This window comes from Teleopsis dalmanni, chromosome 1 (assembly GCF_002237135.1).
Source record: "Teleopsis dalmanni isolate 2A chromosome 1, ASM223713v2, whole genome shotgun sequence".
NCBI classification, from domain to species: domain Eukaryota; kingdom Metazoa; phylum Arthropoda; class Insecta; order Diptera; family Diopsidae; genus Teleopsis; species Teleopsis dalmanni.
In genome coordinates, this window is record NC_051846.1 from 182,529,391 (window position 1) to 182,542,704 (window position 13,314).

General features: G+C 29.8%; 5 protein-coding genes across 5 annotated transcripts; 3 read left to right on the forward strand and 2 right to left on the reverse strand.

Moving 5' to 3' along the window:
• Window positions 1-611: 611 nt before the first annotated feature.
• On the forward strand, window positions 612-1,249 carry LOC119666859 (peptidyl-prolyl cis-trans isomerase-like; the record flags this gene model as incomplete). Its single annotated transcript, XM_038076138.1, has 1 exon — window positions 612-1,249. A coding segment is annotated over one exon (507 nt), but the record flags the coding sequence as incomplete, so codon positions are not given.
• Window positions 1,250-1,315: 66 nt separating this feature from the next.
• Window positions 1,316-1,872, forward strand: LOC119670608 (peptidyl-prolyl cis-trans isomerase CYP19-3-like). Its single transcript, XM_038080936.1, has one exon. The coding sequence runs from the start codon at window positions 1,510-1,512 to the stop codon at window positions 1,825-1,827; it is 318 nt and encodes a 105-aa protein (XP_037936864.1). The 5' UTR covers window positions 1,316-1,509; the 3' UTR covers window positions 1,828-1,872.
• Window positions 1,873-1,911: 39 nt separating this feature from the next.
• Window positions 1,912-2,399, forward strand: LOC119670609 (peptidyl-prolyl cis-trans isomerase-like). The gene has a single exon (XM_038080937.1). The coding sequence runs from the start codon at window positions 2,072-2,074 to the stop codon at window positions 2,384-2,386; it is 315 nt and encodes a 104-aa protein (XP_037936865.1). The 5' UTR covers window positions 1,912-2,071; the 3' UTR covers window positions 2,387-2,399.
• Window positions 2,400-2,515: 116 nt separating this feature from the next.
• On the reverse strand, window positions 2,516-7,401 carry LOC119670607 (synaptic vesicle glycoprotein 2B-like). Its single transcript, XM_038080935.1, has 7 exons — window positions 7,175-7,401; window positions 6,773-7,097; window positions 6,338-6,716; window positions 5,965-6,273; window positions 4,045-4,171; window positions 2,842-2,998; window positions 2,516-2,736 (listed from the first exon to the last, which is right to left on the reverse strand). Exons 1-7 carry the CDS (start codon window positions 7,233-7,235, stop codon window positions 2,541-2,543), a joined length of 1,554 nt encoding a protein of 517 aa, XP_037936863.1. The 5' UTR covers window positions 7,236-7,401; the 3' UTR covers window positions 2,516-2,540.
• Window positions 7,402-9,999: 2,598 nt separating this feature from the next.
• Window positions 10,000-11,668, reverse strand: LOC119666860 (synaptic vesicle glycoprotein 2B-like). Its single transcript, XM_038076139.1, has 6 exons — window positions 11,538-11,668; window positions 11,096-11,474; window positions 10,732-11,037; window positions 10,493-10,628; window positions 10,258-10,414; window positions 10,000-10,201 (listed from the first exon to the last, which is right to left on the reverse strand). Exons 1-6 carry the CDS (start codon window positions 11,666-11,668, stop codon window positions 10,000-10,002), a joined length of 1,311 nt encoding a protein of 436 aa, XP_037932067.1.
• Window positions 11,669-13,314: the final 1,646 nt, after the last annotated feature.

Sequence of the window (13,314 nt, forward strand, 5' to 3'; positions counted from 1 at the left end):
GTGTGTGGATTGCTGAGGTTTTTTCTGAAATTTATATGATATCAATTTAGTGAGGTTATTTATTTCCAGTGTGAAGTTTTTAATGTATCACTTGGTTACATGATTATATCACTTGAATTTTTTCAGGGTTCTCTTAGTAAATGGCTGAGTTCGGAAATTGCATTGAAGGAATCGCAATAAAAAACATTTATACTTATTTTTAACTAGTAAATTTAAATTGTTATATATTTATGTTCGCTTACTTAAAGGCATTTCTGCATGTGTTTTCTAAGTTGATATATCTTTGAAAAATCGTTTTTATCTTTAAAACAATTTTTTAAATTTTTTTTATAATTATCACTCGTGAACACTTCGAAGACATTTCAACAGAAATCTGTTAGCCTCAGAACACGAATCTTAAGTAGTTCACTTCATATTCCATAACAAAGATAGACTTCCAAACATTCACTTAAACAAACACAAGTATCTGAAAATTTTCTCTACAGGAACACAATATAACTGTAGCAGAACGTTCTTGAAATATATTTAGATATGAATGAAAATTCTCTCTTTGGCTTATATTGTATTTAAAAACCATATATCTATCAATGTTCTTATTAGCAGTTGTATAATATGCATTATTGTGTATATGTACTTCTATATTTTATTCTCCTTTATATATTTCTAACAATATCTTATTAACGTTACAGTTACGTGCCGATGTGGTACCTAAGACTTGTGAAAATTTCCGTACCCTATGCACTGGTGAGAAGGGTTTCGGTTACAAGGGTTCCTGTTTCCATCGCGTTATACCAAATTTCATGTGTCAAGGTGGTGATTTTACTAACCACAATGGCACTGGTGGCAAGTCCATTTATGGTAATACCTTCAAAGATGAAAACTTTGATTTGAAGCACACTGGTCCTGGTATTCTTTCAATGGCTAATGCTGGTCCAAATACCAATGGTTCTCAATTCTTTATTTGCACTGATAAATGTGAATGGTTGAACGATAAGCATGTTGTCTTCGGAAAGGTTGTTCAAGGCATGGAGATTGTTAAGAAAATTGAAGGAATGGGATCAGATTCTGGCAACACCAAAAGGAAGGTTGTCATCTCTGATTGTGGCGAAGTTAAATAAACAAACGCTTTCAATTTATGTGCATACAAATTAACACTTATTAAAAATTTAAATTTAAATTTGTATGCTCGCTGCTTTATTCATATAACCAAATTAATTAAAGTTAAACGCAATAAAATAAAAAAATTAAAGTACTCTTTTAATTTATTTAGTTCTTAGTTACATCGCTAATACGTGTAGTTCATGACTTATGTGCACAGCCATTCCACCACTCATGACATCATGACATCTTGAAAGGATATATGATTGGTTAGCACACTTTATAATTTTTCTTTTACAGTTACGCAAGGATGTTGTACCAAAGACAGTCGAAAATTTTCGTGTTCTCTGTACAGGTAAAAAAGGATATGGGTATAAGGGTTGCACTTTTCATCGTGTTATACCCAATTTTATGTGTCAGGGCGGTGATTTTACCAAAAATAATGGTACAGGTGGTAAATCTATTTACGGTACCACCTTCAAAGATGAGAATTTCAAATTAAAACATACTACACCAGGCATACTTTCTATGGCTAATGCTGGTCCCAATACAAATGGTTCGCAGTTTTTCATTTGTACCGTTAAAACGCCTTGGTTGGATGGGCAGCATGTTGTTTTTGGACAAGTGATCCAAGGTATGGAAGTAGTAAAGTCTATGGAATCTTATGGTTGTGCAGCAGGAAGTCCTATGAAAAAGATTGTTATTGAAGATTGCGGAGAAATAAAATAAATACAAATTCATTATGTTAGAGTAAAGAAGAAAATTTATGCTTAAAAATAAATTAAATTTTATTGAAATCTCAATTGTTGTTATTATACATATAATATAAATTATTATATATCGGTGTTATATTTTATTACAGCTCCGTACTGATATTGTACCCAAAACATCTGAAAATTTTCGTGCATTATGTACTGGAGAAAAGGGTTTCGGTTATAAAGGTTCAACATTCCATCGTGTTATACCAAATTTTATGTGTCAAGGTGGTGATTTCACTGCAAATAATGGAACGGGAGGAAAATCAATATACGGCAATAAGTTTGACGATGAGAACTTTACTATTAAACATTCTGACGCTGGTATGCTTTCTATGGCTAATGCAGGACCAAACACTAATGGTTCACAATTCTTTATAACCACTGTAAAGACATCCTGGTTGGATGGACGTCATGTTGTGTTCGGTAAAGTGATTGATGGTATGGAAGCAGTGAGAAAAATTGAGAATCTGGGTTCTAAATCTGGTCAAACTACAAAGAAGGTGGTAATTGAGAATTGCGGCCAGTTGTAGTTAAAATTACGTTACTTAAATGAATAAAAACTCCTATACTAATGCTTGGCAATCGTAAATTATTGAAATTATTGAAATTACTTGAATAACAATTACAAAATGTGAGAATAACAAAAATTTTTAAACGCTGCGAATAAAATTGTTTATAATATTTTTAAGCTTCTATGGAACTTTTTATTTGCATTTTTGGATGGGGCAGCAAAAGACTCAGGAATCCGGCCAAAATGAGTGCAGCGGCTGAACTTATTAATGTTGTATTGCAATGTGTTTCGACAAGTATACCAATTGCATTAGTGCCACTAACACTGCCGATACGACCTATCATCATTGATATGCACACTGCCATGGCTCTGTAAAGTAAAATAAAATAAACAAATAATTACGTTTGTCCTTCGTTCCAATTTCGAATTTTAATAGTATTGTGTAGTTCTATATTACTTATTTAATTTACTTACCTTAAGTTTGTTGGGTAAATGTCCACTACAATAGCATTGACAACAGTTACGCCTAGACCACAGCAAAGTTGAATAACGAATAAATAAATAGCCAGTAATGGAATTTTGGCAACAAATCCCAGAACTCCACAAACACCACATATAAGTAATATTAGGACTGGAAATATTTGATTTAACTCAATTATTATAATAAATTAAAATACCTGTTGCAAAAGGACATAAGATTACTGAATCGCATTTCAGTTTCATGTCAAAAAGCAATATTCTTCACTATTTACTATATTTACTTTAACACAATGTACATGACCGAAAAGTTATTGCATTAAATATATAGTTGCTCTCAACTCGGGGTGTAAATGGTGTTTCATACCAACAAGCTTTAACCTTAAGAAGAGATTCCTTGGTCTAAGAAACAAGAATTATAATATGTGGGCTCCATTTTATATAATTGCCGAGATATAGGATGTTAAAGAGCCGAACTTTTGTAACGGATCTTTTGTTGAAAAAGTGATGCTATTAATATAATAATACTTATCAATTAATTTTTAATGATTTAATATCATTTATTTTGATTTTGGATTATTAAAGCTGTTATAGATTAATTATTATATTTTCTAGTGAAATACGTCATTTCCTTTCTCTTTATCCATTTATCTATTTTTTGATATAATTGTTGTAGTGTAAACACATATACTTGATATTTATATCAAGTATAAACAAAATATTAGACTGACAGTAAATTACGGCCATGAAACAGGAGTACAACCAGGCATTGTGTAAACGAACAATACCTTAGAGTTTACGAAACAAAACCCATCAATTATTTAATAATTTATAATCCTATATATTAAAAATTAGAGGCATTGAAACTTCTATCAACTTGATAGCGACAATTTACTCAGGCTATGTAATGGTGGTAGTACCGTGAGTTTGCTAAATTATTTGAAGAAAACCGAGTCCAGTAGGCGCAACTGAACTACAAACTCCTAAACACGACACAAGGGTCGTTTAAGAATGTATTGGATTGTTGGTGTCTCAGCTAATTTGGGTTAAAATGGAAATCTGAAGCTGGCTTAAGGCTTCACACCAAAGATGTGAAAACTTCAGCAATGACAGAAACGGAGATGATAAAACTTTTAAACAAATAGTTTACAGATAATACATATTTTGTTATATATCGATTGGTGAAATACTTTAACTTACACAAAATTATTTTCCGTCCAAATCTTCCAATAGTATAGCTGACTATTAAAAGCAGTACGACATAAATAACCTCTAACATAATGGTATGTTGATAAGTGGAAATCTCTAACTGTGTTGTACATCCATTCTAAAAAACAAAATATAAACTTTAATATGCATATTTTTGAATAATAGAAAAACTGAGCAGACATACTGTTTTCTATAAATTTTATATTAAATGAAATAATTTCTTTATATAAACAATATCCGAAATAAAGTAGGTGTGGATTAAAACATTGGGTCTACTCTAAGCTCGCATCAAACAATATCATACCTTTTTGGTTAGGCAAAGATATTATACCAGCTTTAGTGACCATGTCGCTTAATCGTAGTAAGAATGTAGAAATTAATCAAGGAGAGGATAACACTAAAAATGTGGAAAAAGTGACCGACAATATGGAAACGCATAAAAATTCAACATTGCGTACTGGACCAAATCTTTGTTTGGTAACTGAAGGTGCAAGTGCATTAGCTACTGTAAAGGAGCCTATATTTAAGCGCGATGGTAAAAAATGGATTATTGAACATCAGAAGAAAAACGCTGACTTGTTGATTGAAAATACTGAAATTAATAATGTTATTTATATGTTTAAATGTGAAGATTCTACTCTTATCGTTAAAGGCAAAGTAAATAGCATTGTTATGGATTCATGCAAGAAATGCGCTCTGCTTTTCGATTCTGTAGTATCTTCAATTGAATTTGTAAATTGCCAGAGCATCCAAATGCAGACCTTGGGCTTCGTATCTACGATTTTGATTGATAAAACCAATGGTTGCCAAATGTATTTGAGTAAAGACTCACTAAGTGTGGAAATTGTAAGCTCTCAATCGTCTGCGATGAATGTTGTACTTCCTGAACCCAGTGGAGACTATGTTGAATTGGCATTGCCTGAGCAGTTTAAAACAACTATTTCAGGAAAAACTCTTAAGACAATTTGCCTTAATAGTCCTGGTTAAACGTGGAAATATTACACTGAAGAAAAACATGCGAAAACAATTTACAAGTTATAATATTGTTTTAATGTAATGCGAATTTTTTTGAATTTGATAAATAAATAAATAAGTTTGAATGAATTCGTAAATTGTAAATGGTAATCCATAAAAACTGTCACATCTTCAGCGATTAAAGAACCTCTGAGGGTATAAGTATAATAATAATTTGTCAATCTGAAGCAATTTACTATGACCTAAATCTTCCGTTATGGGGTATAACAATACGAAGGTTTTACAATAAATATTTTTTCTTGACATTACGAATAGCTAATGCAAACAGCGTTTGCATTATTAACGATTCCCTTTTATTGGACACACAGTTTTTGAAAATTATTCCAAAATATTACTCCCATTTTCTGCAATTCAAATTTAAGACTATTTTTTCATCATTTCTGCCTTCTGAATTCTTTTATTGATCATTGATATTAATCATGTTTTCTTGCCACCTGTCTAGGCTAATGTACATGCTCTGTTTTTATATCTGCCGTTTGTGAATAAACATATCTGTTTGCCTCTGACTACTTTAACGAATGGTGTTATGAAATTGCTACTACTAATTTTCCATCAGGACTAGAACGGTCATAAGATCTTTGGTTAAGGAGAACCAAAGAACCTGACGGTTCAAAAGCTGCGGAAAGAAAAGCAAAGTCGAAAGAACAGAGACAACGGATCTCGAATATTTTCTTTGTTAAGTTTTAAAAAAAAATTTTAAAACAGTATAGAACTCCAATGATAATAAGACAAGTTTTACGACAGTTGAATACATTTTTTAAATTTCGAAACCTATGCATGGTAACCATTCTTCAATTTTTTTTAATAATATATAAATATATATAATATATTTAAGGTTTGTCAAAATAGTTTACGCATAAATCATATAGTACTTACATCATTTTCTTTAGTGGTATGATTTGAAAAATTTACGATTTCACAAATTGTTCGAGGATTTGTATATTCCTTAGTATATTGTGATATACTATTTAGTATATAAGGGAACCACATATAAACACCGTGAGCTGAGAAATATAGAACATATTGCAAAACACTACAAATAACGGTTTTCCGTAAATGCTCTCGCATAAAAAGTGGAGCCGTTTGATGCCACATTGAATGAAATATGTTATATACCAGATTCTTATTTGATGTACTAGTTTTCTTTTTGCTCATCGCTTCCAGGTCTGGTTGTATTGCTTTAACCTGAAAATTAGAAAAATTAAAATACAATTTTAATAAATTAAATACTTGTCATCAGTTAACATACACTAAATTCATCACCATGTAACTTCTTATTTCCTTTAGTATTAACTCGGTGTATTCTTTTTAGTACCTCCACAGCTTCATTTGTTCGTCCTATTGTCAAAAGATATTTTGGACTTTCAGGTAGAAAGCATAAAGCCACACCACATGCTAAACCTGGTAAGCCGCATATAAGCATAAATAATCTCCATGGCTTGTATTTAAATTCGAGCAGTGGTACATAGAACTCCCAGTTCTGGTTAATAAATATCCAAGCATATATTGGAAAGAATATAGCACAAGTTGCACTTATCATAGCCGCTGATAGAATAGCGCGATTTCTATATTTTTGGCAGTGAAATTCACCTAAGTATGCATATATGGTTGCTGAACCAGATGAAATTCTAAATATCTTAAACATAAAACAAAAATATATAAAACAGGATTAAATACTACTTACAAAAATCCATTGATAAATCTAAGTACGACCAGAGATTCAAAATTTGGTGAAAAACTTGATAGAACTGTAACTAAAAATCCCAGAAATAATGCTGGCAACATAATACGTTTCCGACCTGTCGTGTCAGCTAAAAAGCCCCAAAAATGAGAGCTTACTATAATTCCTATAAAGGCCACTGCTCCAATTATACCTTGCTGTTGATAGTTTAAACTCAAATCACATTCCAAAATAGGCAAAGCAAAACTGATGGCTACACTTTCAAAAACCACAGATTTGAGCACGAATCCCGAAAATAATATCAGCAAATAGTTGAATTTGCCAAAATCTGTCAATATGTGTATATGTGATTATTAAAATATTAAAATATTGAATATGGCAAATATTATTGATATTATTACTTACGTGTTTGGGCAAGTGCTTCTTCAATTGTTGGTACAACAACTCCATTTACACTTCTAGCCATGTTTTCAAACCAAAAAAATAACTATGGCCAGTAAGCAGAGTATCTAATCGTAAGATTATAGAAAACCGCAACTAGTGCACTTTTGTGCATCTCGAAAAACGTTTGAGGACTGGTGAAAAATGCTTTTATGTCTGATGATATGGAGAAAGTATCTTTGTGACGAAATATTTTGGTTGCTAATCCATTTCTTAATTTTTATTTCAGTAATTATGATAAGTTTAATAATAAAATATTGCTTTTTTATTAGTTGGAACAGACAACAAAATAAAATTTTGCTGTACTCATAGCGAGTTATAGTAAATCGCGTTTTTTAGCAATCGTATACGAACATCCACGAGAGTTAAAATCATTTTTGTATCTAAACAGAAGTAAACTTGTAAGTTTTCTCTGTAAAGTTGAAGATGTTGTTTAGAAAAAAAGATTAGACTCTAATATCAAAATGAACTAGTTTTTATCTAAACTACTTGAGTAATTCTAATATGATATGTAGTCAAATAAACACATTTCATCATAGTGTTTATTATATGATCGTACATAATGATCCATTTTAGATTTGTATTTCGAATCTTCTGGATTTATATTATTAAATTCAGATAAATGTATAGAACATATGTATGTATGGCCGACTATACTTTGTTTTAATAATATATCAGATATAATATATAATTTTATCTTAACATTTAATACACCGTCTAATGATACAAATATACTAAGCAAATATTTTAATAATATTTTTCTTTACAAAGTCTAATACAAACAGAAGTTTAGTAGAAAAATAATAAAAAAAGTCTAATACAAACAGAAGTTTAGTAGAAAAATAATAAAAAAAGAATTAAAAAATTATAGTATAAATATAATCAAAAGTATTTTCAGAATTGATAACACAGCTGTGTAATATTTGATGGAAAGTAACCTAAAGAATACGTACGGATTGTGTATCTATTATTAGTTCAATAAAGACGAATTTATTTTTATAATCACATTTTTGCATGGAAACTCCTCAACTAAAGAGATTATGGCCTTCATTTAGCAGCAAAATACTTTCCATTCAGTTAGGATCTGCTTCAGTACAAGAAAGATTTATGCTTACACTCTACTTAATTGATGGCCTCAGTCCCCATCGTTTATGTAGTTATCTATCTATATTTTTGTGAACCAAATGAATTAACTATTTATTTAAAGTAAAATTCTTAGAAGTATTCTAAAACAACCGATGATATATAATTTCAACTTCAGGTTTCGACGAATCTTGAAACAGTAAAGGCAGAAATTCATCCAACTGTGAAGCACTTGGTAAGTCTGGTTCAAGTAGAACAAAATTCGTATGTCAGCTGCTTCAGCTAATTCGAAACTAACGCAATACTACGGTATTGGTGCTGAAGGGTCACTACGTATTAGAAAGGCATGCAATAAGACCAGGTCTACCTTTCAACAATTTTTGTCGTGCGTGTGAGCACACGAATGTGGACGAAGCTATACTCAACCAAGTGTTAATACTTACAATTGGGTAATAAGATTAGGTCTACCTTTCAACAACTTTTGTCGGGTGTGTGAACCAAGCTATACTCAACCAATTATTAATGCCCGCCATTGGCTAGGAGAAAATTCGGAATCTTATAGGCTTCTATTCTAACTAACTTTATAAAGCTGTCAATGGGGGAGTCGTCCCTTAACAAATGGATAATATTTGTGCACTAAATGTTTGAGATTTTTACCTTTAACGGCCATTATTAAGTTACGGCTTAGAGCTAGGAGTGCCAGCCTTGTGCAACAAAACTTAATAATAAAAATGGCCATCGTATTTATGGGTCTCATTAAAATCAGTATGTCATCGAATTAGTTTAATTGACCACCTTATAAGTAAATTTGACTTAATATTGGTAAAATTAAATTGCTTTATGGTTATTTTGTAATTAGTTGCTTTTAATTATTTTTTTGTTTGTATATTATATATTTATTTAAATATATAAAAGCCATAATTGTGATGAAATTAAGAAGCGGTTCATGCTACAATGTATTATATTCCTTCAGATATTCCTTTCTTTAATAGCTATTCCAATTTGATCTATTCAAGGTTTTTCATTTAACGAATTAATTGTTTGGGGTTCCTTTATATTGTATACATTGTTTTTGAAATATTAAAAATACCCTTCGCAAATACTTTTAGATCAAGAATGCTTAACGTAAATTTCTTCAAACAAACGACATAGTACTAAATTGTTGCGAAATAATGTACTAAAAGTTGTGATATTTATCTTAAATAACTCTATACTTTCAAAATATTATATACGTATACATATATTAATAAATTACAGAGTAAAGAAATGACGCTGAATATGTTTGATAGCTCACAATAAATAAGGTGTTCAACTCGGAAGTCGTTGAGATCCAGAAATTAATTTACACGCCTAATATACTGCATACATTTATTTAATAATCACATTATATACATTATAACTTTATCATTATATACATTATAACTTATTAAACTATTAATAAATCAATAATAAATTAAAATTCATCCCTAGTTCTTTTAAAGCTAAGTTCAACGGCACATTCTCTCTAACACACCCATTGGCAGCCGTCTATGTACTTCTTTTTTTTTAAATTAAATAATAAATTTAAATTTGAATTTTTGTTTGAATACTATTTATTATTAATAAGAATTGTTATATATTTAAATAAATAATTAAAAAAATTATTATTGTTCTATCACAAGAATTCTATACTAAAAATTATTTTTTTTTATTTTTTAATTTGAATACTAATTAATCAAATTTTTTGGACTCTTCTGTACTACAATTGATTGTGGTAAAAATAAGCTTAAGAATCCAGCAAATATTAAGGCGGCTGCTGAAGACAATAAGATAAGATTACAGCTGGTGCTATATAATAATCCAAATATATAACTTGCGCTTATGCTACTTATACGACCCATCATCATTGCAATACTTATCGCTATTGTTCTATATTTATTAAACAGTTAATATAATAAAATATATAGAAATATATTTGAACTTACCTTATACTTGTTGGATATATATCAACAATAATTGCATTTACTACAGATACCGCTAGAGAGCAACATAACTCTAATGCAAATGCATAAATCGCTATTATGGGAACTTTTATCAGAAAGGCAAGTAATCCACTTGTACCACTCACAACTAAGATCAAAACTTAATAAAAAAAAAAAATTTAATTTAATTTATAAAGTTTTTATCTAGTTAAACCCTTTTCCCTCTGAAAGAACTTACATAGTATTGTTTTACTTCCAAGTTTTCCAATCGCATAACTGTTTATTAAAAGCAATATGGCGGCTATTGTTTCTAATGCAATGCTGTGATGAAAAGTGGATATCTCCAGATGTTGAATGCAGACAGAAGTATGTATCTGAAATGATCGATAATAAAACTCTTATATTGATTATCAAAGCTTTAATGGTTTGTGGAAATTGGTCCATACAAATCTTTGTTGAAAATATCTATAGGATTACCTCTGTAAAACTAGAGTTGGAGTGAGGCCTATAACTTAAAATTTCACATAATGTTTTAGGCTCTGAGTGATGTTTTTTGTACTGGGTTATGGTGTTTAATATATAAGGAAACCACATTAAAATTCCGTACGCCGTAAAAAATATAACAAACTGAAGTAAACAACAAATAAATGTTTTTCGTAAGTGTTCTCGCATAAAAAGCAATGAGGTCTGCTGCCACATCGAGATTAAAAAACGAATAACGAAATTTTTTCCATCCAAAGATTTGTTAGGCATCACGTAATCCTCTGATAATAATTTTCCTATCTATAGATTTTGAATAATTTAAAGAATAAAGACTTATAGAAAGAGTATCTTTGCTCACCTTAAACTCAACTTTACTCAAAGCTTTAAAATGTTTCGTATTTACATGATGCATATATTTTAAAACTTCAATAGCGTTTTCTGGTTTTCCCTTAGCTAAAAGATATTTGGGACTTTCGGGTAAAAAAGTTAATCCAATACCGCACATTAAGCCTGTGAAACCGCATACCATTATATATAAACGCCAAGGTTTATACATAATATTTAAAATCGGTATATACATTTTCCATTTCATATTGATGAAGGCCCAAGCGTAGATCGGAAAAAATATCACAAGAAATGCAGTGATGAATGAAGCTGATAGTATTGCACGATTACGATATTTTTGATCATGGAACTCTCCTAGATAGGAATAAGCTATAGATGCAGGTGCTGCTAACCTTTCTTGTAGAATATATTATTAATATATATTATTATAGTTTATATATGTGTGTGTTACTTACGCACATCCAGTTAAAAATCTCAACACCATTAATGATTCGAAATTGGGTGAAAACGATGAAACAGTTGTAATTGCAAATCCAACAAATAATGCTGGTCGCATAATAGATTTACGACCCATTGTATCCGCCATAAAGCCCCAAAAGTGTGAACAAACTATCATCCCAATAAAGCATATTGCACACAAAATTCCTCTTTTATTATGACTCAATACTAGTTCGCATTCTAAAAGTGGAAGAGCAAAACTTAGACTCATGCACTCGAAGACCACATTTTGAAAAGTAAGCCCCGTAAACAATATGATAAGATAGTTAAATTTTCCAAAATCTGTGAAATATTACAAATTAATATCATAATCACTTATTAATATGGATATTTTATAACGAGTAATCAGGACATGGGTGACAAAAAATCTATCTACGAATAAAAAAAGATCAAATATAGTAATAGTGAGCAATTTTCTAAATCTAACTTTTAGTCATGTGAATTAAAGGACTAACTATACAGCTATTGTGAAATATTCATCATCAATTCATAGATATAAAACTGCAATTAATTACATCATCTTCATTAAAAAAAGTTGGCTCAAGAAACGGCTTTGTAAGCGTTCTGAAACTAGTTAATATCAATGAACTAAGTACCTTTTACTATTATTATCGGAATGTCGCGATTCGTAAGGAAGACCAACAAACTTTTGTAGGAACAGAAGAACGACTCAGACTGAAAAACGACTACATCAAAGAAACAGCTGAATAAAATGAAAGTCTATTAAAATATATGTAAAAAAAAATAAACATTTTTTTAGAAAACGTCTTATAAAACATTTGTAGTGTTCAAATATCCAGAATATATAATAATAATAAATATTATTATAATTTTATATAATAAATATATATAATAATTTTGCTATATAATAGTTATTTTTTGATTAATATATACGACACGATATGAATGGTAGTAGTTATTACCGCGCAACTTATGTGAAGAATTATATATTTTATTTTAAATATATATATTTACGTGTTTGTTCCAGAGCTTCTTCTATGGTTGATTCGGTCTCGGACGGTGTAGCCATTAGATATTTGGTGAAAATTGAAACTCCGGAAGAAAGTGAACGTCTTTGAGTGTTCAGTATAGCTTGCACACTAACTAAAAGTTTGGTAAATAGTATTGTAGATGTTGTAATATAAAAAATATTTTGAATGCTATAATATAAATTTTCTTAACAATTCTATACGGTTATACTGTTTAGATAAGGTAAAAATAAAATTGCTGAGTTTGAATTACATATCACAATGATGCACTATGATATATAGTTATCTATATGGTATATATATATATACTAAAGTATTAGGAGATAGAAATTCCTTAAAGGTTCTCAATATTATTTACCAATTATTTTACTATTTATATATTGTGTTCCTTATCTTTTTTTGAATTTTTTGTTCAGTATAGACATGAACCTCAACCTGGTTTATTAGAATAAATGCTAAAGAATTTTATATCTTTTTGTCTAAAACCTAAGTCTCACTACAATTTTTAAACTTCCTGAACAACTGTCTCATATTAAAAAAACATAAAATATATAGTTTTATCATAAACTAAATATATATACATATATCAAGCAAAATTGTAGTGAATTTCGGAAAATTCATGGTCAAAGTGCTTCGTCGACATTTCACAGTCCTTTGACGTTCCTATAAAATCGAATTATAAAAAAACTAAAAACTATTTTTATTTTTTGGTATATATAATAATTTATATATTCAGAAATGTTAT

Excerpts from the sequence above, each read along its gene's own strand:
- LOC119670608 (XM_038080936.1), top strand. The coding sequence starts at position 1,510 with ATGTGTCAGGGCGGTGATTTTACCAAAAATAATGGTACAGGTGGTAAA.
- LOC119670609 (XM_038080937.1), top strand. The coding sequence starts at position 2,072 with ATGTGTCAAGGTGGTGATTTCACTGCAAATAATGGAACGGGAGGAAAA.
- LOC119670607 (XM_038080935.1), bottom strand. The coding sequence starts at position 7,235 with ATGGCTAGAAGTGTAAATGGAGTTGTTGTACCAACAATTGAAGAAGCA. Across the intron at positions 6,717-6,772 it reads AGATTTATCAATGGATTTTT|AATTTCATCTGGTTCAGCAA; the intron begins GTAAGTAGTATT and ends TAAGATATTTAG. Across the intron at positions 2,737-2,841 it reads ATTTACCCAACAAACTTAAG|AGCCATGGCAGTGTGCATAT; the intron begins GTAAGTAAATTA and ends TTTACTTTACAG.
- LOC119666860 (XM_038076139.1), bottom strand. The coding sequence starts at position 11,668 with ATGGCGGATACAATGGGTCGTAAATCTATTATGCGACCAGCATTATTT. Across the intron at positions 11,475-11,537 it reads AGATTTTTAACTGGATGTGC|GTTAGCAGCACCTGCATCTA; the intron begins GTAAGTAACACA and ends TCTACAAGAAAG. Across the intron at positions 10,202-10,257 it reads ATATATCCAACAAGTATAAG|AACAATAGCGATAAGTATTG; the intron begins GTAAGTTCAAAT and ends TAATAAATATAG.